General features: G+C 42.9%; 1 protein-coding gene across 10 annotated transcripts in view; it reads right to left on the minus strand.

The window, feature by feature from the left end:
- Positions 1–1,252: 1,252 nt before the first annotated feature.
- LOC124128310 (multiple epidermal growth factor-like domains protein 10) overlaps positions 1,253–27,191 on the minus strand; it is a 59,814-nt gene continuing 33,875 nt past the window's right edge. For 5 of the 10 annotated variants that reach the window (XM_048386834.1, XM_048386838.1, XM_048386833.1 and 2 more), the window contains 7 exons: positions 22,185–22,490; positions 20,405–20,683; positions 19,970–20,051; positions 19,557–19,607; positions 18,970–18,983; positions 2,424–2,474; positions 1,253–1,970 (listed from right to left, as the gene is read on the minus strand). In XM_048386834.1, the coding sequence (XP_048242791.1) occupies positions 1,384–1,970; positions 2,424–2,474; positions 18,970–18,983; positions 19,557–19,607; positions 19,970–20,051; positions 20,405–20,683; positions 22,185–22,490 (1,370 nt within the window). In that variant the 3' untranslated portion in view covers positions 1,253–1,383. Of the gene's footprint in view, positions 1,971–2,423; positions 2,475–18,969; positions 18,984–19,556; positions 19,608–19,969; positions 20,052–20,404; positions 20,684–22,184; positions 22,491–22,629; positions 22,771–23,312; positions 23,363–25,664; positions 25,805–27,191 lie in introns of those variants that run through there. The other 5 variants (XM_048386839.1, XM_048386840.1, XM_048386841.1 and 2 more) reach the window with 5 other exon arrangements.

Below are 27,191 nucleotides of genomic sequence, written 5' to 3' on the forward strand. Positions count from 1 at the left end.
GACCAAGAGTTACCACCCTTGCACAGGATCGCTAAATTCGACTGTTCCACCTACGTCATCGCAATGCCACAACTAAAGACACTGCATGACGCTTCCTTGGTTCGAGGAGGATATTGGACCAGACTGTCAGAAACCATCTTCGCGAGGCGATAATCCGACCCAGAAGACCAGTTATCATCCTATTTTGCAACAGATCCATCGAATCCATCGACAGCAACGCTTGCGTTGGTGCCATACCTTACAGCTTTGAATTTGGAGATGAGTGTGGTTTAGCGATAAATCACGATTTTCTTCTTCACTGGAGAGATGGAAGACAACGTGTTTATCGTCGTCGAAATGAGCGTTTTGCCCCACATTGTGTTGGTGAATTTGACAATTTCGGTGGCTAGTGTTAGGGTGTTTGGGGGACATATCATACACCACGAGATCTGACTTGTTTGTGGGTCAGAGAACTTTGAGAGCAAATCGCATTGATCGTTAGAGGGAGCTGTTTCACCGAGACAACGCTCTATCGCACACAGGTTGCGTCACGGTAGACTACCTTCATAATGCCAACATCAACGTCTTGCACTGGCCAGATCTCAAACCAATCGAACACCTCTGGAATAAACTCGATCGATGTGTAAGTCAACGTCACAGACACTCCCACAACTGGCCAACGCGTTACAAGCAGAATGGTGCAGAAATCCGCAGGACAGAATTCGTACCTCGGCCTTTGTACAACGTCAACATATGACTATCGAGCTCCAATATTTCATATTTGTATATGAAATGAAATCCATTGACTTTATTAGGTACAATAATTTTACTAAAAATCTACCTGTGAGTTTCTTTTTTTGAAGAGTGTATATATCAGCCTTTGTTTAATAATATCTACCACATAGTCCATGTGTTGTATGCAAATGGCATGAAGCCTTTTCTATTGTGCCGCCCTGTGTTCGCAGAGAAAACGGCCGGTTACTTTGGTGCAAGGCCTTGGCCGCAATGCAGTGACGTCATGAACAGTGTGACGTCATCGTCATTATACCTTTGCCGCCACATCCACAACTTAGGCTCTATCTGAGGTCACCGAGTGCAGCGAGATATAAACAAACAGTTTTTGTCTGTTTCACGATTAATTGTACACTCATGACACACAATTGACACTGACTAATAATATTACGAGATAAGGTGTTTACACAATAATCACACATCATCTATATCTACACATAGTTAATTTTCTTACCTGATCATGCGACAAAATATATAGAGAGATTTTTAACAAGTTTTATTTCTCCCAAAACACAATAAACATTCTCACCTAAACCGGAAATATATAACACGACGACATGAACGGCACACCACATGTCCCCCTCCAACGTCTACACAGACACGACACTGACGTCACTGAGCGCCGAGGGATACCAGGATATCCACCAGTCTCTGATGTCCCATGGATATCACCATGTCAACCGCTGTCCGCCCGTTGTTATTCTTGACATCGATGTCCTTCACGTTCAGAGACTGAACAATCCTCACGTCTCTTCTCACACAGGCCCAGTGAAGGATGCTTTCACCGACATCGTCCACCAGTGACACATCAGCTCCTTCATTCATAAGGAGCTTCACCACTTCACTGTGTCCCATCACTGCTGCCCATATCACCGGTGTCCTGCTCCCCACTCCTCTACTGTTGATGTCCAACACGTTTAGAGACAGGACAAACTTCACCGTCACCAAGTTTCCACTCACACAGGCCCAGTGAAGGGTGTTGTTACCGCCATCGTCCACCAGTAACACATCAGCGCCTTTACACTCCAGGAGCTTCACAACCTGTATGTGCCCCCAACGTGCTGCCTCCATCACCGGTGTCATGCCCCACACTCTACAGTTGATGTTGACATCACCCGCAGACAGGAGCCGCCTCACTCCCTCCAGGTCCCCGTCTGTGCTGGCGTAGTAGAGGTCGAGGTCTGCTTGTGATGGAGTCGCTGTACCACAAAGTAAACTCAATGTGTTGATACGTGACATGAACAACGATACATCATAAACTACTTCCTATATGGATGACAACAACAAACTAAGGACAAGGTTTAAGTACTTAACTAAGAATAATCGATGTATGTGACATTTTTTAAATGCTTTCTTCTACATCCAGTAACTGTAGCTGTATTCTGTGTATGGCTAGGTGTGTGTGTGTGTGTGTGTGTGTGTGTGTGTGTGTGTGTGTGTGTGTGTGTGTGTGTGATGGGGTGGGGGGGGGGTGGGGGGGGGGGGGGGTTGGGGGGGGGGGTGGGTGTGTGTTACTGACACTATCAGTACACTTGCTGTTTGAAATTAAGATAATATGATATCTATTGCTTTATATCAGCTTGTTAATTCATTACACTGTTTCAATGAAAGGTTAGGTTTGAGCTTTCTGTCTGTTGGCGTCTGCCACCTACCGTGTGAAGCAGTGGAGAGCAGTCGAATCCTCTCACTCAGGTAACTCCAGGCTGAAACAGAAACTCTAAATATATAGTAGTTTAGTGATTGTCAAATAAATTCATTGACTGTTAAAGGAAAGTTGCGGAGTTGAATCTAGGCTTCCTGGCTGATATGAATACATGGTGATCAGGCCAAATATCAAACAAAGTTGGACAATGACACAGTCTACGAAATGCTGGTGTAAGAAGGTGAAATAGTGATAATTTTCATGGTCAAAGGTAAGTAACCCTTTGTCTGGGTGCGCTGAAATACTTGTCTATAGATGTAAACACAATTGGTGATGTATATGTATATGTGATGTATATGTATATGTGATGTATTTGTATATGTGATGTATATGTATATGTGATGTATATGTATATGTGATGTATATGTATATGTGATGTATTTGTATATGTGATGTATATGTATATGTATATGTGATGTATATGTATATGTGATGTATATGTATATGTGATGTATATGTATATGTGATGTATTTGTATATGTGATGTATATGTATATGTGATGTATATGTATATGTATATGTGATGTATATGTATATGTGATGTATTTGTATATGTGATGTATATGTATATGTGATGTATATGTATATGTGATGTATATGTATATGTGATGTATTTGTATATGTGATGTATATGTATATGTATATGTGATGTATATGTATATGTGATGTATATGTATATGTGATGTATTTGTATATGTGATGTATATGTATATGTGATGTATATGTATATGTGATGTATATGTATATGTGATGTATATGTATATGTGATGTATTTGTATATGTGATGTATATGTATATGTATATGTGATGTATATGTATATGTGATGTATATGTATATGTGATGTATATGTATATGTGATGTATTTGTATATGTGATGTATATGTATATGTGATGTATATGTATATGTGATGTATATGTATATGTGATGTATATGTATATGTGATGTATATGTATATGTGATGTATATGTATATGTGATGTATTTGTATATGTGATGTATTTGTAGGTTTAAATTAATTTTGACAGTCCGGGGCAAGTCAGAGCAAACACATGTGACAGAGATTTCCTTGTGAAAATACTGTAAAAGACTTCGAGCATGCCTGATATTGTATGAAATTATGAAAACACGGTCTAGCATGCCAACATTTAATGTTTAAGATAATGTAAATTGAGAATAACCAGTATTTATGATCTGCTGCAGATATAGGCAGAATAGCTCTGAAAATATCAATGGACTACTGATAAATCAGTGATGATACCAGTTGTTTGCGACAAGGGTAAACATGTACTGCTCTACCAGGAACATGTGCCATTCACACATTCGTTTTTCAACACATTCATTTTTAATTCCGGATTTATTTTATTTTTTAACTGACACACGGTTGGAAACGTTTGGCTCATGACCTTCACATTTTCCTTTGCTCAAACTATAGTTGTTCTCAAATGAGGATCGCCTGTCTTGGTTTGTGACTTCAGTGGGGGTAGAAACTCGTGGGGTGTTTAAGCCTGTTGTCTGTGTTACTGCAGTGGAGGCATAATGGTGCCTGTCTTGGTGTTAAAGCCTGTTGTCTGTGCAGCTGCAGGTGAGACCTGTAGAGTACCTGTAAACTCTGATGTCTGTGTAGGTACAGTGGGTTAGAGGCCCGTGGACTGTCTGTTGTGAAGGCAAAGTATGTTCTCTGTGTGGCTGCAGGGAGGATAGAGGCCTGTTGCCTTGGTGATTCCGCTGTATGTGTGGCTGCAGTGAAGGCCTGATGTGTGCCTTCCTCGATGTTAAACTATGTTGTCCGCGTGGCTGCAGTAGAGACCTTAGATGTGTGTCTTTTGGTTATAGTAAGGAGGTATCGAACTTGTTGTAAACTATGTTTGTATAACTAGAGTGAGACAAAGGCCTGTGGACACCTTAAGTAACATAAAGTATGTTTGCTGTGTGGCTGACGTGAGTGTAGAGGCATGATTCGTGTCTTTATGGTAAAGACTGTTGTCTGTGTCGCCGCAGTATAAACCTTGGGATGCCTGTTTTGGTGGTGAAGTCTGTTGTATGTGTGGTCGAAATAAGTACATTTTGGTGTCGGTCTTGGTGATTATGTCTGATGTATTTGTGACCAAAATAAGTACCTTGAAGTGCCTGTCCTGGTCAGAATATCTGATGTATGTGTGACTGAAATAGGCACCTTGGGGTGCCTGTCCTGGTCATAATGTCTGATGTATGTTTGACCGAAATAGGGACCTTGGGTTGTCTGTCCTGGTCATAATATCTGATGTATGTGTGACCGAAAAAGGTAATTTGGGGTGTCGTCTTGGTAATAATATCGGATGTACGTGTGATCGAAATTGGTACCTTGGGGTGCCTGTCCTGGTCATGTCTGATGTATGTGTGACCGAAATAGGGACCTTGGGGTGTCTGTCCTGGTCATAATCTCTGATGTATGTGTGACCGAAATCGGTACCTTGGGGTTCCTGTCTTGGTCATAATATCTGATGTGTGTGTGACCGAAATAGGTACCTTGGGGTGCCTGTCCTGGTCATAATATCTTATGTATGTGTGACCGAAATTGGTACCTTAGGGTGCCTGTCCTGGTCATAATGTCTGAGGCACTCGTGAAGAACAACCTCCCCGTGGTGAGTGCTGGGTAACGCTAATAGCTCTTCCCCCGTGTGGAACCGGGGTAGAATGTTTCCACAGCACCCCACTGCTGGTCGTAAAAGGCGACCGAAATGGGCAACCTGTTTGCCGTTGGTTGCGCCCCTGTGTCGGTGGAGGACGGGATTCTGGTGGTTGAGGGCACTGGAGCCAGGAACAGTGTTCCTTTGCCCAACACACCACTTCGACCCTTACTTCACCTAGATGGCCCCGATTCTATCAATCGGCAGGTCACGCCATGCCCTGTGCATGGAATACTTAAATGGAATAATTTCGATATATATCAACCAAATATTGATCAGGATATATCATAAACTTGATCCTGTTAATTTCAATTTTGCCTAGAATCCTATGCCAGAAGGCGGTGGCTCATGGGCTAATCTGGCATTATAAACCTCTGAATTCTGTGTTTCTCCAGAAAAGTGTCATGGGCGAACCAGCCTGGCATTTCTTCTGTCAGATTCCATAGCTATTCACGTTTCTATTTGCTGGAGTATAACATCTCTGTAGCCCTGGTGGTGCAGGCGGGCTTCCACTGTACCATCGTCCTTGTTGACACTCCATGGCGGGTGGGGAGCAGAGATGTCGAAACATTTACTTACACCATGGCTCTTCCCATTCCATCTGGTTCATCAAAGAATAAACGGAGACATGTTGAGTCTTTATCGTCTGATGAAGACTCGTCTGAAATTGTTGACTCTTGGCCCAGGTTTATTGTGATGAAACACCTTTAAAACTGAACCCATTTGCCATCTCCTTGGGCATTAAAGGCGTCTGTGGAGAAGTGAAGAACGTAACACGACTCCGAAGTGGTTCACTGTTAGTGGAATATGCACGGAGACAACAATCTGACAATCTCTTGATATTAAAACAGTTTGTGAATATTCCAGTTGTTGTCTCAGTGCACCAGACACTGAACTCCTGCAGAGGCATAGTCAGAGACAGGGCTCGTTGTCTTTCTGACATGAGTGAGGAGGAAATTGCAGCTGAGCTGAAAAATCAATGAGTAATTGCTGTAAAGGGATTTACGAAAAAGAAAGATGATGGCACAATTACCAAACTAAACACTTATCTGTTTACATTTTCACTTTCATCAATTCCAAAGAATTTAAAAGCTGGATACTTCAACATCGGAGTGGAGGTATATGTACCAGATCCAATCCGATCCTTCAAATGTCAAAAGTTTGGTCATGGGGCCAAGTTTTGCCGGAACAGCTCGGTATGTTCCCGTTGTGGTGGAGCTCATGAGGGCCCTGAGTACTCCAACTGCTTCAAGTGTGTTAACTGCAACGGAGAACACTTGGCCTCATCCAAATCCTGTCCCTTATATGATCGTGAAGCAAAAATCAAAAAATCAAACACTCTAGCAATATTTCATACTTTGAAGCTAAAACGTTGGTGCCTCGTCCCACCAAATCAACCTTAACCTATTCAGCTGCAGTTTCCTCTCCTGCTCCTGTTGCCAGACCTACCATGAGAACAACATCGTCTCAAACAACGTTGTCTTGGGTTGATGAACAAATCATTCTCAATGACCATTCCGAGTCTCTTCATTCTCTGTCAAATGTTTCCACATCAGCCTCACAGACAGACATTGTAACACCTTCAGCAGATTCTTCATCTGAACATGAAATTGTCCCTGCAATAGTACAGGGCGAAGCCCACTTGTCTTTAAAGAAAAAAAAGCAATTGAAAAAAAGGCCAGGGCCCTCCAGCATTTGTAGGTGCCTTCCACATCTATAAAGGTTCACAATCAGTCTGAACCTTTGGAGATGGAGGTCAGTCCTTCACTCCCAGTTCATGGGGATGGACCTCCCCCCCGCTCACGATCTCCAGTTGAGCCAACATGAGTAGCTCTCCTAATTTTATCCAATGGAATTGTAGAGGACTTCGGATCAATTTCAATGATCTTCAGCTATTAATACAGGATTTCAAACCATCTGCATTTTGCTTACAAGAAACTTTCCTTAAACCAACAGATAATTTTGATTTACGACAGTACGATTCTTGCCATTGCTTTTCCGCTCCAGAGAATAAAGCAACTGGAGGGTCCTCTGTTATGGTGAGGCAGGGCGTCATTCACAGTCCTGTTCCTCTTAATACCCCACTTCAGGCTGTTGCAGTACGTGTGACATTGAATATTGTTTTTACTTTGTGTTCTTTGTATATACCACCATCGTACTCTCTCCGACAGTCTGATCTTCAGGCACTATATGACCAACTCCCTACGCCTTGTGTTATCATGGGAGATTTGAATGGCCATAACCCATTTTGGGGTAGCAGTGACACTAATAATAGAGGAGAGGTACTTGAGGATTTTCTCTTAAATAATGATTTGTGCATTTTTAATGATGGTACTCACACATATCTACATCCTGCAACTGGCACTTACTCTTGTTTAGACCTGTCAGTTGTAGATTCTAATTTACTTAATGAATTTGAATGGTCAGTCCACGATGACCTCTGTGGAAGTGACCATTTTCCTGCTATTTTACAAGCTGTGACACCATCTGATGTTTCTCTGTCATCACGATGGAGTTTTACTAAGGCAAACTGGCCGTTGTATGAAGTCCTTTGCACTGATAATGTAAAACCTGATGGTTTTCTTGATGTTTCCGACCCTATAAAACTTTTTTCTGATAAACTAAATAAAATAGCTGATGTACATACGTAAACCATGGTTCAGCAATGATTGCAAACTAGCTAGGAAGGCAAGGAAAAAAGCTGAACAATATTTCCGTCGCCACCCTGTGGTCCACAATTTAAATAAATTTAAAATATTAAATGCTAAAGCACGGCGTACATTGAAACAAAACAAGCGTCAGTCTTGGCAAAATTATGTCTCCAAGATAAATTCACGTACGCCGATATCGAAGGTTTGGAACATGATTAAGAAAATAAAAGGTATCAAAATCAACAGCTTAGCAAAGGTTTTAAACGATTTAATTGATGGATCGTTGTTTGTGGATGACTTTAATGTTTCTTGCCGTGGTAGGAATATGCATACAATTGAGAGGCAAATGCAATTGTGTTTAAATAAAATCCAAAAATGGTGTTTAGAAAATGGCTTTAAATTTCCCAAATCTAAAACTAACTGTATTCATTTTTGCAGAAAATATAAACCTCACAAAGACCCAGAACTAATATTACATAACTCCCCCATTAATGTTGTAAAAGAAGCGAAATTTTTGGGTATAATTTTCGATCATCATGTAACCTTTTTACCACATGTAAAATACTTAAAGACTAAATGTCTGAAAGCCCTAGACTTGTTAAAAGTTGTCTCTAATTCCAAGTGGGGAGGGGATCAGAAAACCCTCCTCCTACTATACAGAGATCTTATACGCTCTAAACTTGATTACGGCTCCATCATCTATGATGGAGCTTGTAAGAGCAATTTAGAATTATCAGACACCATTCATCACCAGGCCTGAGGCTTTGTCTTGGAGCCTTCCGAACTTCACCTATTCACAGTTTGTATGTGGAGGCTGATGAGCCATCCCTTAAACACCGACGCATTAAATTATCTTTACAGTATATCTCTAAATTACGTTCTACTAAATCTAATCCAGCGTATGACTGTGTGTTTAGTCCACTTTACGAAAATCTCTATGATAAAAAATCGTCTCTTATTCCACCACTTGAAATAAGAATACAATCTGATATTTCTGCTGCGCAAATCAGTCTGGGAAACATTGCCCCGACTCAGCTTTTCTCTTCTCCACCATGGCAGTTAGTGAAGCCAGAGGTGGACTTAACATTATCTCAACTCAGGAAATCCGACACAAATCAACTTCTTTATCAACAGCAATATAATGAATTACGAAGCACATATGATACTTACAAATTTATATTTACAGATGGATCCAAGGATGGTGATGCTGTTGCCAGCGCCACCGTCATTGGATCCAGGACTATCACATCCTGGTTACCAGATAACTGTTCTTTTTTCACAGCAGAAGCAAATGCTATTCTAACAGCACTAAATTATATCAACAATCAAACTAAACATAAATAATTCATCATTTTTTTTCAGACTCACTTTCTTGCCTTCAGGCTATTAAAACATGTCTTCCACGCATCCAATTTTAATAGAAATTATTGAATTGTTTAATCATCTTACTACTGACCAATACGACATCGTTTTCTGTTGGTTGCCCAGCCATGTCGGAATCACTGGGAACACAATGGCCGATGCTGCTGCGAAGGCAGCACTCAACAAATCTGTGACACCACTTCTTGTCTCTTATAGCGATATCAAATCTGTAATTAGATGTTACTTCCAAGATTTGATGCAAAAGAAGTGGGACACCCAGGTAGGTATAAATAAATTACATGACATTAAGCCAAATATCGGCTACACCTACTTGGGTTGTCAGTCCAGAATTGAAGAGGTCGTATTAAGACGATGTCGTATTGGCCATTGTCGTTACACAAATGAATATCTGTTGAAAGGTGAGGATCCTCCGTTCTGCATCCCTTGTGATGAAAGAATCACGGTCAATCATGTCCTGCTTGACTGTGTTGATTTTTCCATCACAAGGGATAGCTATTTCAAGGTTACATCTATGAAGGATCTTTTTAATACTATTAGTTGTCATTTAATTATTGGCTTTTTAAAGGAAATAGAGTTGTTTAGTAAATTTTGTTAATTTGTTTTGTATAAAAATAAATGATATTATAACATTAGTAGAATAAATTGATATCTGTGAATGTTAGTGGCTGTATCCTCGAAGGGGGTCAACGTAGTATAACATTATTGTCCCCCTGAGAGGGTATCGTAAGTCCAAAATATTCAAAGTATGTTATTCCTACTATAGTTTTAATCGTAGCATATGTGTTCTTTTAATTTGGATAAATTTCCCAATAATCGCCAACAGCTGAAGGGCTGATGTAAATCCGGTTGGGGTCCATGCAGGTAGCAAAAGTCCCCATGGACCCTAGTATGGTGATCTACCTTCAGTTGTTGGAGATCAATAGCCTGATTTTATAATGTATTGTTATGTATCGTAGTGTCCATTTTATGATTCAATACTAGTTTTAAATATTTCTCTGTGATATGTCTAGTTATTTACTGCCCGTCGTTGGCAGGTTTTTATACATTTCAAAGTATTTATAATCTTAAATCTTGATAGTCACAACATAGCTGAAATATTGCCGACTTAAAACTTAACTCACTCACTCACTCACTCATAATGTCTGATGTATGTGTGACCGAAATAAGTACATTGGGGTGCCTGTCCTGGTCATAATGTCTGATGTATGTGTGACTGAAAAAGGAACCTTTGGGTGCCTATCCTGGTCATAATGTCGGATGTATGTGTGACTGTAATAGGTACCTTGGGGTGCCTGTCCTGGTCATAATGTCGGATGTATGTGTGACCGAAATAGGTACCTTGGAGTGCCTGTCCTGGTCATAATATCTGATGTATGTGTGACCGAAATTGGTACCTTGGGGTGCCTGTCCTGGTCATAATATCGGATGTATGTGTGACTGTAATAGGTACCTTGGGGTGCCTGTCCTTGTCATAACATCTGATGTATGTGTGACTGCAATAGGGAGCTCGGGGTGCCTGTCCTGGTCATAATATCTGATGTAAGTGTGACTGCAATAGGGAGCTCGGGGTGCCTGTCCTGGTTATATTGTCTGATGTATGTGTGACTGCAATAGGGAGCTCCGGGTGCCTGTCCTGGTCATAATATCTGATGTAAGTGTGACTGCAATAGGGAGCTCGGGGTGCCTGTCCTGGTTATAGTGTCTGATGTAAGTGTGACTGCAATAGGGAGCTCGGGGTGCCTGTCCTGGTCATAATATCTAATGTAAGTGTGGCTGCAATAGGGAGCTCGGGGTGCCTGTCCTGGTCATAGTGTCTGATGAAAGTATGGCTGCAATAGGGAGCTCGGGGTGCCTGTCCTGGTCATAATATATGATGTAAGTGTGGCTGCAATAGGGAGCTCGGGGTGCCTGTCCTGGTCATAATATCTGATGTAAGTGTGGCTGCAATAGGGAGCTCGGGGTGCCTGTCCTGGTCATAATATCTGATGTAAGTGTGACTGCAATAGGGAGCTCGGGGTGCCTCTCCTGGTCATAGTGTCTGATGAAAGTGTGACTGCAATAGGGAGCTCCGGGTGCCTGTCCTGGTCATAATATCTGATGTAAGTGTGACTGCAATAGGGAGCTCGGGGTGCCTGTCCTGGTCATAATATCTGATGTAAGTGTGGCTGCAATAGGGAGCTCGGGGTGCCTGTCCTTGTCATAATATCTGATGTAAGTGTGGCTGCAATAGGGAGCTCGGGGTGCCTGTCCTGGTCATAATATCTTATGTAAGTGTGGCTGCAATAGGGAGCTCGGGGTGCCTGTCCTGGTCATAGTGTCTGATGTAAGTGTGGCTGCAATAGGGAGCTCGGGGTGCCTGTCCTGGTCAAAGTGTCTGATGAAAGTGTGGCTGCAATAGGGAGCTCGGGGTGCCTGTCCTGGTCATAATATCTGATGTAAGTGTGGCTGCAATAGGGAGCTCGGGGTGCCTGTCCTCGTCATAATATCTGATGTAAGTGTGGCTGCAATAGGGAGTTTGGGGTGCCTGTCCTGGTCATAGTATCTGATGTAAGTGTGGCTGCAATAGGGAGCTCGGGATGCCTGTTCCGGTCAAAGTGTCTGATGAAAGTGTGGCTGCAATAGGGAGCTCGGGGTGCCTGTCCTGGTCATAGTGTCTGATGAAAGTTTGGCTGCAATAGGGAGCTCGGGGTGCCTGTCCTGGTCATAATATCTGATGTAAGTGTGGCTGCAATAGGGAGCTCGGGGTGCCTGTCCTGGTCATAATATCTGATGTAAGTGTGACTGCAATAGAAAGCTCGGGGTGCCTCTCCTGGTCATAGTGTCTGATGTAAGTGTGACTGCAATAGGGAGCTCAGGGTGCCTGTCCTGGTCAAAGTGTCTGATGAAAGTGTGGCTGCAATAGGGAGCTCGGGGTGCCTGTCCTGGTCATAGTATCTGATGTAAGTGTGGCTGCAATAGGGAGCTCGGGGTGCCTGTCCTGGTCATAATATCTGATGTAAGTGTGGCTGCAATAGGGAGCTCGGGGTGCCTGTCCTCGTCATAATATCTGATGTAAGTGTAGCTGCAATAGGGAGTTTGGGGTGCCTGTCCTGGTCATAGTGTCTGATGTAAGTGTGGCTGCAATAGGGAGCTCGGGATGCCTGTTCCGGTCAAAGTGTCTGATGAAAGTGTGGCTGCAATAGGGAGCTCGGGGTGCCTGTCCTGGTCATAGTGTCTGATGTAAGTGTGGCTGCAATAGGGAGCTCCGGGTGCCTGTCCTGGTCAAAGTGTCTGATGAAAGTGTGGCTGCAATAGGGAGCTCGGGGTGCCTGTCCTGGTCATAATATCTAATGTAAGTGTGGCTGCAATAGGGAGCTCGGGGTGCCTGTCCTGGTCATAGTGTCTGATGAAAGTATGGCTGCAATAGGGAGCTCGGGGTGCCTGTCCTGGTCATAATATCTGATGAAAGTGTGGCTGCAATAGGGAGCTCGGGGTGCCTGTCCTGGTTATATTGTCTGATGTAAGTATGACTGCAATAGGGAGCTCGGGGTGCCTGTCCTGGTCATAATATGTGATGTAAGTGTGACTGCAATAGGGAGCTCGGGGTGCCTCTCCTGGTCATAGTGTCTGATGAAAGTGTGACTGCAATAGGGAGCTCGGGGTGCCTGTCCTGGTCATAATATCTGATGTAAGTGTGGCTGCAATAGGGAGCTCGGGGTGCCTGTCCTTGTCATAATATCTGATGTAAGTGTGGCTGCAATAGGGAGCTCGGGGTGCCTGTCCTGGTCATAATATCTGATGTAAGTGTGGCTGCAATAGGGAGCGCGGGGTGCCTGTCCTCGTCATAATATCTGATGTAAGTGTGGCTGCAATAGGGAATTTGGGGTGCCTGTCCTGGTCATAGTGTCTGATGTAAGTGTGGCTGCAATAGGGAGTTTGGGGTGCCTGTCCTGGTCATAGTGTCTGATGTAAGTGTGGCTGCAATAGGGAGCTCGGGATGCCTGTTCCGGTCAAAGTGTCTGATGAAAGTGTGGCTGCAATAGGGAGCTCCGGGTGCCTGTCCTGGTCATAATATCTGATGTAAGTGTGGCTGCAATAGGGAGCTCGGGGTGCCTGTCCTGGTCATAATATCTGATGTAAGTGTGGCTGCAATAGGGAGCTCGGGGTGCCTGTCCTTGTCATAATATCTGATGTAAGTGTGGCTGCAATAGGGAGCTCGGGGTGCCTGTCCTGGTCATAATATCTGATGTAAGTGTGGCTGCAATAGGGAGCTCGGGGTGCATGTCCTGGTCATAGTGTCTGATGTAAGTGTGGCTGCAATAGGGAGCTCGGGGTGCCTGTCCTGGTCAAAGTGTCTGATGAAATTGTGGCTGCAATAGGGAGCTCGGGGTGCCTGTCCTGGTCACAATATCTGATGTAAGTGTGGCTGCAATAGGGAGCTCGGGGTGCCTGTCCTGGTCATAATATCTGATGTAAGTGTGGCTGCAATAGGGAGCGCGGGGTGCCTGTCCTTGTGATAATATCTGATGTAAGTGTGGCTGCAATAGGGAGTTTGGGGTGCCTGTCCTGGTCATAGTGTCTGATGTAAGTGTGGCTGCAATAGGGAGCTCGGGGTGCCTGTTCTGGTCAAAGTGTCTGATGAAAGTGTGGCTGCAATAGGGAGCTCGGGGTGCCTGTCCTGGTCATAGTGTCTGATGTAAGTGTGGCTGCAATAGGGAGCTCCGGGTGCCTGTCCTGGTCAAAGTGTCTGATGAAAGTGTGGCTGCAATAGGGAGCTCGGGGTGCCTGTCCTGGTCATAATATATGATGTAAGTGTGGCTGCAATAGGGAGCTCGGGGTGCCTGTCCTGGTTATATTGTCTGATGTAAGTGTGACTGCAATAGGGAGCTCCGGGTGCCTGTCCTGGTCATAATATCTGATGTAAGTGTGGCTGCAATAGGGAGCTCGGGGTGCCTGTTCTGGTCAAAGTGTCTGATGTAAGTGTGACTGCAATAGGGAGCTCGGGGTGCCTGTCCTGGTTATATTGTCTGATGTATGTGTGACTGCAATAGGAGCTCCGGGTGCCTGTCCTGGTCATAATATCTGATGTAAGTGTCACTGCAATAAGGAGCTCGGGGTGCCTGTCCTGGTTATATTGTCTGATGTATGTGTGACTGCAATAGGGAGCTCCGGGTGCCTGTCCTTGTCATAATATGTGATGTAAGTGTGACTGCAATAGGGAGCTCGGGGTGCCTCTCCTGGTTATATTGTCTGATGTATGTGTGACTGCAATAGGGAGCTCCGGGTGCCTGTCCTGGTCATAATATCTGATGTTTGTGTGACTGTAATAGGGAGCTCGGGGTGCCTGTCCTGGTCATAGTGTCTGATGAAAGTGTGACTGCAATAGGGAGCTCGGGGTGCCTGTCCAGGTCATAGTGTCTGATGAAAGTGTGACTGCAATAGGGAGCTCGGGGTGCCTGTCCTGGTCATAGTGTCTGATGTAAGTGTGGCTGCAATAAGGAGCTCGGGGTGCCTGTTCTGGTCATAGTGTCTGATGAAAGTGTGGCTGCAATAGGGAGCTCGGGGTGCCTGTCCTTGTCATAATATCTGATGTAAGTGTGGCTGCAATAGGGAGCTCGGGGTGCCTGTCCTGGTCATAGTGTCTGATGAAAGTGTGGCTGCAATAGGGAGCTCCGGGTACCTGTCCTGGTCATAATATATGATGTAAGTGTGGCTGCAATAGGGAGCTCGGGGTGCCTGTCGTGGTCATAGTGTCTGATGTAAGTGTGGCTGCAATAAGGAGCTCGGGGTGCCTGTCGTGGTCATAGTGTCTGATGTAAGTGTGGCTGCAATAAGGAGCTCGGGGTGCCTGTCGTGGTCATAGTGTCTGATGTAAGTGTGGCTGCAATAAGGAGCTCGGGGTGCCTGTCCTGGTCATAGTGTCTGATGTAAGTGTGGCTGCAATAAGGAGCTCGGGGTGCCTGTCGTGGTCATAGTGTCTGATGTAAGTGTGGCTGCAATAAGGAGCTCGGGGTGCCTGTTCTGGTCATGGTGTCTGATGTAAGTGTGACTGCAATAGGGAGCTCGTGCTGCCTGTCCTGGTTATAATATGTGATGAAAGTGTGGCTGCAATAGGGAGCCCAGGGTGCCTGTCGTGGTCATGGTGTCTGATGTAAGTGTGGCTGCAATAAGGAGCTCGGGGTGCCTGTTCTGGTCATGGTGTCTGATGAAAGTGTGGCTACAATAAGGAGCTCGGGGTGCCTGTCCTGGTCATAGTGTCTGATGAAGGTATGGCTGCAATAAGGAGCTCGGGGTGCCTGTCCTGGTCATAGTGTCTGATGAAAGTGTGGCTGCAATAGGGAGCTCGGGGTGCCTGTCGTGGTCATAGTGTCTGATGAAAGTGTGGCTGCAATAGGGAGCTCGGGGTGCCTGTCCTGGTCATAGTGTCTGATGAAAGTGTGGCTACAATAGGGAGCTCGGGGTGCCTGTCCTGGTCATAGTGTCTGATGAAAGTGTGGCTGCAATAGGGAGCTCGGGGTGCCTGTCCTGGTGATAGTGTCTGATGAAAGTGTGGCTACAATAGGGAGCTCGGGGTGCCTGTCCTGGTCATAGTGTCTGATGAAAGTGTGGCTGCAATAGGGAGCTCGGGGTGCCTGTCCTGGTCATAGTGTCTGATGAAAGTGTGGCTACAATAGGGAGCTCGGGGTGCCTCTCCTGGTCATAGTGTCTGATAAAAGTGTGGCTGCAATAGGGACCTCGGGGTGCCTGTCCTGGTCATAGTGTCTGATGAAAGTGTGGCTGCAATAGGGAGCTCGGGGTGCCTGTCCTGGTCATAGTGTCTGATGAAAGTGTGGCTGCAATAGGGAGCTCGGGGTGCCTGTCCTGGTCATAGTGTCTGATGAAAGTGTGGCTGCAATAGGGAGCTCGGGGTGCCTGTCCTGGTCATAGTGTCTGATGAAAGTGTGGCTACAATAGGGAGCTCGGGGTGCCTGTCCTGGTCATAGTGTCTGATGAAAGTGTGGCTACAATAGGGAGCTCGGGGTGCCTGTCCTGGTCATAGTGTCTGATGAAAGTGTGGCTGCAATAGGGAGCTCGGGGTTCCTGTCCTGGTGATAGTGTCTGATGAAAGTGTGGCTACAATAGGGAGCTCGGGGTGCCTGTCCTGGTCATAGTGTCTGATGAAAGTGTGGCTGCAATAGGGAGCTCGGGGTTCCTCTCTTTGTCATACTGTCTGGTGTGTATGTGGGTACATGAGAGTAATGTGTTTTGTGTAACCAGACAGTAATTGCAACTAGCGTACAACTGTAAGAATTCGGTCCGACATCACCACATTCATGTGGCATGTGTAAATATATGAAACATCTAAACGGACGACAGAAATAAACTTCACCATAGTTTTAAATCACTGAAGTTTAAAAACCCTAAAAGATGCATTAAGTAAAATGTAAGCACGTTGAAGTTTTTGGCTGCAAGGAAGTTCTGTACAAGTCGGGCTGTATGGGTCTGGCGTTGTCATGCTGATGAAGGACGCTACGTGGCAAGTGTTGTAGAAATGGCAGGACAATCGGACGCTGAGATGTCATATTTCCGTTAACGATGAGCAATGTTTTTCTCTCCTGCCCCCTAATACCTCCCCCCGCCATAACACACACCTCCACCATGCAACATGTCGCCGTTGGTTCTCCCTTTAGGCGGTAAACACGCTGCCTTTCATGGGTCCATCTGAGTATCTGACGATGATGTTACACATTCAATAACTGCCTTCTGTAATGTCTGCGAGCCCTAATTCCTTCAGCCCTGAGTCGCCTGGCCACTGTCTGTTGACTAATCATAGGCCCGTAGGCCTTCGTCGCTGATGACGTCAATGTCAGGAAGCGATTCCGGGGACGTCAAGATAGTATCCAGTACCGGTCTCCTTTGGGAGTACTTACCCTGGGTCTGCCTGTCCTTCGCCTGTCTAATGTCGCCCTGGTCTGTCTGTAACTTTGCATCAGGTTTGCTACAGCAACATTTGACCAATCAAAACTTCTAGCAATATGGATGGCTAGCTTCTGTATCATACCCAGGCCCCGATCGCGTTTTTAGGGTGTCAGTCGTAGCATTTTTGTGGTCTCTCAGTGTGAGTGTCTCACATTCCGTCTGTATCCTTAAAAAAGACCTTCTTACACTTGTAGTTTCGGCCCTCCAAGCGGCCTGTCCTTTTTTTCACTTATTCTCATTTCCTAAAAATAAGGTGTCATAGACGAATATCACTTTCTGCATTTACGTGTTGGCGGTGTGTTTTGCATTGATTTAGTTTACACTTGTGTTTTCAATTTTTTACAATTTAATTTTTAAAGTGGTAAAGTTTCTTTTGGTCGTCAGTTTAGTATAGCTGTAATGTACATATTTAAGTGTGCCATCTATGGGTTAAATATTACTTGAAATAGTATATTTTACTTGAATTATGCAAGGGAGATGCAAACAGGATTTTGATCTTTTTATTGAGAATGCATACTCCCTTAAATTTCAATATTTTTTACATTGTATTATGTATTTTGTACAATTTTTCTGTGTTATCTTTAATAAAATACTTAGACATTATTGTTCAGATATGCATGTTCCCGCCATATTCATATGATGTGTTCTAAATGTCCTTGGCGGCCATGACAACGTGCAAACGGCACAACATGGGTTGCCAAGATGTTGTCCCGGTAGTACTGGCCTGTGACACGTCCGGCAACAACATGTAAGTCCGTTCTTCAAGCAGCAGTGATGCCTCCCCACACCGTTACAGATCCACCCTCAAATTGATCATGTCTAATGACGTTAACATCATGGAAACGTTCGTTTCGTCGACGACACACCCTCCTACGCCTGTCCAGGAAGTCAACAGTGAACATCGACTCCTCTGAAAACATTACATTGTTCCAACGTCGATTATCCCAGTGTTGACGATCCCGACACTAACGGTGTCTTGCCCTAATGTGATGATCTCTCAAACATGGAATGACGCGAGGACGTAGGGCGTGTAAATGACCTCTGTGCAGTCGATATCTGATCGTCTGGACACTCACTTCTCACACCAGTGTCTGCTTGTAGTCTAGTTCTTATCTGATTAGCCGTTATGACACGATTTCTCAAGGCTAAAGTACGGATAAATCGATCCTGTGCATGAGTTGTCGCCCTTGGTCGACCCGAGCGTTGTCTATCGTTAACAGAATGTGTAGCACCACATCCGGACCATAATCTGCTCATGACAGACTGTGAAACGTTCATCGACTGTGCCACAACGGTCTGTGTTGTGCCAACCTGTAGCATGCCAAGGGCACGTAATCTTTCGGCGCATGTCACCCGTTTGGTAACTGAGCTCCAAAACAATTAAACTGATGTTTCCACTATCAAATCTCCTTCCACAGTGGGTATAACCTTAAAATTCAAAGTCGTGCAAATCTGGTGTTCAACCCCAATGATCATCACTAGCATCACGTGCAGATCCTTGGGTTGCCATTGTTGTGTTTGGCGCCGAATTTCACTGGAAATGTTTCCTCTGTAAGGATCTATATTAATTGTCTCGTATTCATTTGCATTTGTTACAAGTATGATCGCAAAATGATAATCCCCTACTTTTTTAATAGTATATAACAATGTCTTATGGCGTGAAGGCTGTGAGGTTGCACCTAAAATATCAACTTTAATATTCTGGGCAGTCGTAAAAAGTGAAACAAGAACGTCCACATCCTCAAGTCAACCAGTTCACCAGATGGTTGCACTATAACATGTTTAGATACATATTGTATTTTGTATGTGTAGAAGTATGCTTCAAGTAAAATATTAAAAAAGTAATACATCACTTACACGACCTTGGATTCCTGAAAAAGAATAAAAGAGGAGGTAAGTAAACAGTGATATGTTTATCATTAACAAGCGACACGGTTAGGTCAGTCGTCGTAGTGTGACTCAGGCATGGCGAAAACCTATGATCGTATAATCCCATATCGCCCTGATTATGTGACTAGGTTTGTCAGCACCATAACCAAGTCCGTGGGTGTCGATAAAGTAGTGTCCCTCAGGCATGGCGAAAACCTAGGATCGTATAATAACATATCGCCCTGATTATGTGTCTAGGTTTGTCAGCAGCATAACCATGTCCGTGGGTGTCACTAAAGTAGTGTCCCTCAGGCATGGCGAAAACCTAGGATCGTATAATCCCAGATCGCTCTGATGATGTGTCTAGCTTTGTCAGCACCTGACCGTGGGTGTCACAAAGTAGTAAACGTCTGTGACCTGCATCACTTCCGGCTTTACACCCACATCAAGCCGACACGCCGTGATGTGACTGAACTACTATAAACTTACTCACCACCTCTTCAGTAACACTACCAACAATCATATAGAGAAGATACTACCGTGAGCTTTAAAGAACAGGTCTTCTTGAGATTTACCTTCTTATCAGCCACGTGAACCCTTTGTCAAACGTTCTTCTACATCGTGGACTGCAAAGAGATGTGCTTCATAAAACACAGGGCACCTGCTTGACATTTCTCTTAAACTCTAACCAATTTTGGATACCACACACAAATACATATTCACATTTTTCATAAAACCATGTCTTGTGCTGAATTAAAGTTGTCATCAGCGAACGACTGGATACAATTGCTATAACTGATAAGGATGGCATCATGGCAAAACATAGAGTAACATTAGTGTGTTCGTACAACTGAAACCTTGTAGATTCTAGTACAACATTTTACTCATGTAAAATATGTTAAAGTTATGCTGAACAAAATGAGTTGATCATAATCTAGATGCTGAAGTAGTGTGAGGTTAGAACCCGACCTACACAAAGTAAACTCACCTCTTCCAGCAACACATTGTCAAAAAGATAGAGACCGCAACAGATAACATCAACTGCATACTCTGTGCAATGTGACCCTCACCTGTAACAAACACGATATGAGTAATTAGTGTGTCTAATGAGCCACTCACCTACAACACACAACCACAATATGACTAATAAGTCTGTCTGTTGTGTCCCTCACCTGTAACAGACAAACACTATAAGTAGAATAAATATTAGGTATCTAACGTTAACTTTCAACGGCTAACATTCAACAGATTATGTTTTTGAAACATACGGTTTTTACTATATTGACATTTTAATCTTCTTTTGTCCAATTGAACAAGTATTATTTTATTCATTTTCTGGCCTCGAGAGCCTAACATTACTTGACGCTGCTCAAGCTGCAGTGACTCAGCAGGATGGTTCCGTGATTGGGTTCCACCTATTTACCTGTTTCTGCTTCACAGAACTCTCCTGTATATCTCCCTCTACAGCCATGGGTACAATGTCCACTTCCTTGATGACAGGTATCCGCAATGCAGTTCCGGCCACAAAGCTTCTCACATCGCTCGCCATGCCAACCACGCCGACATCCCCGAGTGCACGTTCCAGTGTCAGTCTGACAGTAGTTGGTGTTTCTGTCGGAACCCAGGGCACAGCCTCGAGGACAGGCTTGATCGCATGTTTCCCCAAATCTGCCCCAGTCACATGGTCTGTAGGTAGTGGTCACTGCAACACAGACAGAGCTTGTCAGAACACTATCAGACAAAACGTCTGTATATACATGTCATTACATATCCCTGCACACATCCTGCCCCAGTCACATGGTCTGTAGGTAGTGGTCACTGCAACACAGACACACCTAACAAGACACCATAAGACAAAACGTCCGTATATACATGTCATTACATGTCCCTGCTCACAACCTGCCCCAGTCACATTGTCTGTAGGTAGTGGTCACTGCAACACAGACACAGCTTGTCAGAACACTCTCAGACAAAACGTCTGTATATACATGTCATTACATATCCTTGCACACATCTCATTTAATGCAATCCTCAATCAGACAGCAAATATCATCACTTATTAGCAGTGAATAAAGAACTTCCGTATTAACTATAAACAGTGTTTTCCTAAAATAAAACACACAGTTCATATGTTTATTCTGTTGGCTTGCCTTAAGGAAAGTCAAAGGCAATAAAATAATTGAATCAACAACAGTTCACTGATTGGACTGGTCAAGGATGCCTAGTTTGACACAAGTGGGTAGAACTCTTGACCCTAGCAGTGATACCTCACCGGATGGGCATTGTGTAACTGTATTCTTTAAATGGCATTCTTATGTACTTGCTACAACTGCTGCTCAATAAACCGTGTTTGTGTATATATTCAGGTTGGTATTTCCGCTATTCAAAGTGTGCAATGAGGCCGTCTTACTGCTTATGGTCATTTTGGAGACATCAATGCGAAGTTTTATTAATGCGAACAAAGATCTCTCGCATTTCATGCATTTAATTCACGCTTGCGTTAATTTCAAGATTTACATAATGTCTATTCCTAATACAGGATATTTACCAACCCCAAACACACAAGCGTGATAACCATTTTATCATATAATGTCATACTACAGTTCTGCACTCGAAAATCTCTTTCCATCTCTCACAAACATTACCTAAACATTGCAAGTTTTCCCGGAATGTGCGCAATAATATATACAACGTCAGAGGGTAAGTGATGTGTCAGTCCGACAGTGACAGTAGCCAACACAGTTCCCACTGAAACCTCGTTCTGATGCAGTGGAGAACATATTGCGGCTAAATCTAACTGTTGTAATTTGACGAAAAAGTTCCAAGCCGCAGAGGAAACTCATCCCGCTTGGCTGGTGACCTTGCAAAATAGTTTTACAATTTATATCGACAAAGTTGACACAACATGTGAAATGCCTTAACTACGTCACAGTTAGACAATGATTTTCAGTATATTAGACTACATGTAATATATTATTTTGATGATGATAGCAATTATCCCTGTAGTTTCTCCAGATTCCCGATGGTTAATTCTAACTCGAGTTACAAGGGCGAGGCCATGTTTGTTTGTAAACACTGAAAGTAGTCCCCATTTGACCTTTGATATTTGCATATCTATCCACATATGACCCCAATGGAATTGCTTTGGCTTTATCCTGCCGACAAACCTGCCCATCATATGATTAATAAATGTATCTGTGTACCTGTTGTCTGTATCTGTGCACCTGTTGTTGTGTTACAGAAATATCCAATGTATCCATCTATACATCCGAGGGTACATCCCCCGTTGCCTTGGTTGCACGTGGTGCTGATGCAGTTCTGACAACAAAGTTGATCACAGTGGTCACCATGCTGACCACGAACACACCCTTGCAAACACTTTCCAGTAGCTTTGTCACAGGGTCGAAGGTTTCTGCCAAGGTAAAGTCCACAGTGATCTGAACATAGTCGGTCACAGTTGTGTCCATACTTGCCCCACTCGCACACCGGGACACCCTGTACTGCAGAAACTGAAAACAGAAGTGAAATGAGATACATGTCTACCTGATTTCCGACGTGCTTGAAGCTTGCATGACAAGGCTAGTGATCATAGATCGTGGTCATGGCGGCCCAAGTCATCTAAGGACTAAACACAAGTAACATGGGTACCCCAGATTCGCACTGATGATGTGTCCAGGTTTGTCAGCACCATATCCTGCTCGTGGCTTTCACCGAAGTAGCAAACGTCAAAGACCAGCTTCACGTAGAACTTTCCTCCCACATTCAGCTGACACGTCGTTCAAAGCGGTGCTAAACAAAAGTCACTCACATTTAAGATAATATGACTATGAGTATGAACCTTGGTTACTGATGGTTACCAAATTCCACTGTCGGAACATAGATCTAAGACAGGTCGACTTCAGTCTAGTTAAACATAACAGTGGTCACAGTTGAGCCTGCAATTGGTTCACTTGTAAATATGCATGTATCAGCTATATGATCTTGTTCTACCCAGCTGTTGTTCACTTGCTTGATCAAGATACCTGTATCGAGGCGTTGCATTGAAAGCAAAATGAAGCTGAAATCCATGTAAATTCTGTTTTCCTTGTTACTTCTAACTGCCACTGTATATATTATACAAGTGATTACGCTTGACCAGGTCAATACACAAAAACAAGGACCTTGGACAGGCCGAGATTCGGTCAAACCACGGAAGGGGTCGGGCCCGAGGTCCATGTTTCTGCATATTGACCTCGTCAAGAGGAATCACTTTTTATATAATCTATATTTAGTGAGCTGCACGGGTAGACATTTTTGTATCTGTACCATGTCGATATACAAAAGTCACTTACATACTATGACCAGCAACGATCCAAACATCACAGCATATAGCAAATCCCTTCTGTAAAATAAATAATATTAAACAATTATGACGACGTCACATAATTATTGTTGTGGTTGATTTTGAGCCAGGAATTCACTGGCCATTCTGAACAGTATGTTGTACAAGTGAGGCTGAAGGAACTATAGGTCATTGTGAAAACTTATTAAGAGATTGTAAATCAACCATGTCATGATTTCAATAAGAGAAACCACTCGAATCTGTTGATTCCAGATTCAACATATTTCCATGATTTCTCCATTACGTAATCGAGGCTCTAGATATGTGTGGGACAGACATAAGTTCATATAGGGTAGACAGCAGTAAGAGATTCCTATTGCCATTGCGTCAATCGACCTGCCTTGTGTATAGCTTGGTTATATATGCACCTTTGTCTGTAGGTCTCTTTTTTGTCATACAAGGAAACAATGTGTAAGTAAAAAGTGTAAGGTTGGGTGCTTGGACACTGTTTACAATATACATTATACTCCGACAACCCATTGAGTAGTACCTATTCCCCGGTTGTTGATCAGATAGTGGGGCCTACCCTCTCCACTCACCCAGTTTCTACATTGTCACACATCCAAGTGGTTTGTGTTTCGTATATTTTTAAACACATATTAAGATTATTTGACAAAGTGCACTTAATAAACATTTTAACACGCCTCAGATCGTGTTGGTTATATGATTGTCTGAGTTCATTTGTTCTCACTCAGGGCATCGTTACAGCCAGTTTCATTCCACTGATTGAAATAAAGGAGACCAGTGAAGCCGCCTCATTATAGATCCATGCATAGAGAAGACGTTTGAAGACGAATTTTCTTGTTAATTAATTTCCGTTTTCATTTATGTTTATATTCTATTTGTTTATATTCTATATGTTGATATTCTATCAACGCTATTTCGACTACTTAGGTTTTTGTATCTATGCAGCAAAAAAAATAATTAAATTAATTTTACAATCCATTTTGCACCATATATATGACATTTACTATTTCATAAACCTGTTTAAGTGCATAGTTAGACCACATGCCACATGTCACTATTGTCTCAGAAGTATTCAGAACTTTGAAAACTTTCACAGTAGAAGTTGGTAAAACTAGAAGGCTGCAATACCTATCACCGGAAAGTGCAAATTACTAAAATAAGTACGCCCCTTTGATCCCCGTGTTCAACAAAACTGCACAAACTACTGCCTTCACGGTACATGCTTCCTGACTTCATTTATGGACGCTCTCAAATCATATATACCCATTGTCTACCTACTCTGTGGAGTGCACTTGTAACAGCTGATAAGACATCGGGTCAACATGACCTCAGTGACATTCATATCACGGGTGGTTATGTTTATTTAAGTTGAAACCTACAGATCACACGTATGGCCCTGTCATAGCGGCGCAGAAGGTTATCGCTATGTGGTTCTTTTTGTGTATATTCCAACGCATGTTGAATAAAGTAGATCACAGCTGCTATAAAACACGCGAGTAAGAAGTTCGTGCATGTCGTACTTATTGTTGAACCAAATGAGTCCAACATCAATGTGATTATAAAATCACATTAAATATACTTTAATACTGACAGGCTACTCTAGTATTGGATTGCTATATAGAAGATAGCTACGGGATAAATCACAAAGCGAAAGTAAGAACGAAGCGTGAGTTATTCCACGATAAAACATTGTTCTTTGTGCCATTGTTCTAGACTGAAGTGTCGACGTGAGTTGTTAGCCGGAGATGTAGCTGGACAACGTAGACAAACGCACTGGTCGAACAATCGCATCCAAAAGTGGGAGATGTAAGACAATCGGCATTCGGAAAAAAGTACATATAATCGACGTGAGGATTTTGAGAATATGCGGGAATACCAAAATTAACCCACCTGTTCATTAAACGGACTTGTCGAATACTATTCAGGGAGTCATCATTATTAAAATTAAGGGAACTATTTTTAAACACACTTGATCAACATCCTCAATGAGGCTCTACGTAATGTTAATATAAGAAATATTTTTATCTTACAAACAAGACACTGCAGGGAGAATAAACTACTAGGGGCTGCGACCCTCATTGTTTATTTTCCCTGCAGTTTGTTATTGTACAATAAACAACACCCACTCGTCGTTTATATCTTAATGAACGTATGCGACGTCTGTGTTAGATCCTGTTATACTGACAGGCGACTCTGGTATTGTATTGCTACTGAACGTATGTGACTTTGCTGTGTTAGATGCTGTTGTACTGTCACGCGATTCTAGTATTGTATTGCTATTGAACGTACGGGTGTTCGTCTTTTGCATCCCCAATGAAAGCAATATAGTTCTTACCTGAAAATACACTTACGTTTTGACTCCCTTCACTTCACCAATATGTCCACCCCTCCTACGTTCTGAGCACTACACTGTAGCAAGGCACATCTCGACCCAGTAGATAACGCTGACGTAAACATTAGGTAACCAAGCAATCTGAACAGATCGAAGTCCCCGACCCATACACACAGCCTGACATGTGATCCAGCTAGAAGAGGGAAAAAACGCCGGATGATTTAAAGACTACTTGTTAAATGCACGCTTATACGCTATGCACAGGTGCGCCCCTTTACAGCAACCAGTTGATTTACCCCAGTGGTATAACTGAAATACTGTAGTGTAAGTATGTGCTGACTCACTCACTCACTCACCCAAACCCAATCACTCAAACAATATTCACTCTCACACCAAAAGCTTACTCAAAAAATTCTTTCACTCACCTGATCTATAATCGCTCAGTCACTAAAAACTATATTCACTCACTCATTCAAACTATATTCACTCACTCATCTAATCTATATTCACTTACTCATCTAAAGTATATTCACTTACTCATCTAAACTATATTCAGTCACTCATCTGAACTATATTCACTTACGCATCTAAACTATATTCAGTCACTCATCTGAACTAGATTCACTCACTCATCTAAACTATATTCACTCACTCATCTAAACTATATTCACTTACTCATCTAAACTTTATTCAGTCAATCATCTGAACTATATTCACTCACTCATCTAAACTATATTCACTTACTCATCTAAACTACATTCACTCACTCATCTAATCTATATTCACTTACTCATCTAAACTATATTCACTCACTCATCTAAACTATATTCACTCACTCATCTAAACTATATTCACTTACTCATCTAAACTATATTCACTTACTCATCTAAACTATATTCACTCACTCATCTAAACTATATTCACTTACTCATCTAAACTATATCCATTCACTCATCTGAACTATTTTCACTCACTCATCTAAACTATATTCACTCACTCATCTAAACTATGTTCACTCATTCATCAAAACTACATTTACTCACTCATCTGAATTACATTTACTCACTCATCTAAACTATATTCACTCACTCATCAAACTATATTCACTCACGCATCTAAACTATATTCACTCACTCATCTAAACTATATTAACTCATTCATCTGAACTATATTCACTCACTCATCTAAACTATATTCACTAACTCATCAACACTACATTTACTCATTTATCTAAACTATATTCACTCACTCATCAAAACTACATTTGCTCACTCATCTAAACTATATTCACTCACTCATCTAAACTATATTCACTTACTCATCACAACTACATTTACTCACTCATCTAAACTATATTCACTCACTCATCTAAACTATATTCACTCACTCATCTAAACTATATTCACTTACTCATCAAAACTACATTTCCTCATTTATCTGGGGTGGTCGGTTAGCCTAGTGGTTAAAGCGTTCGCTCGTCACGCCGAAGACCCGGGTTCGATTTCCGAAATGGGTACAATGTGTGAAGCC

The sequence above is a fragment of the Haliotis rufescens genome, unplaced genomic scaffold, assembly GCF_023055435.1.
Source record: "Haliotis rufescens isolate VD_foot unplaced genomic scaffold, xgHalRufe1.0.p SCAF_61, whole genome shotgun sequence".
Lineage (NCBI taxonomy): Eukaryota > Metazoa > Mollusca > Gastropoda > Lepetellida > Haliotidae > Haliotis > Haliotis rufescens.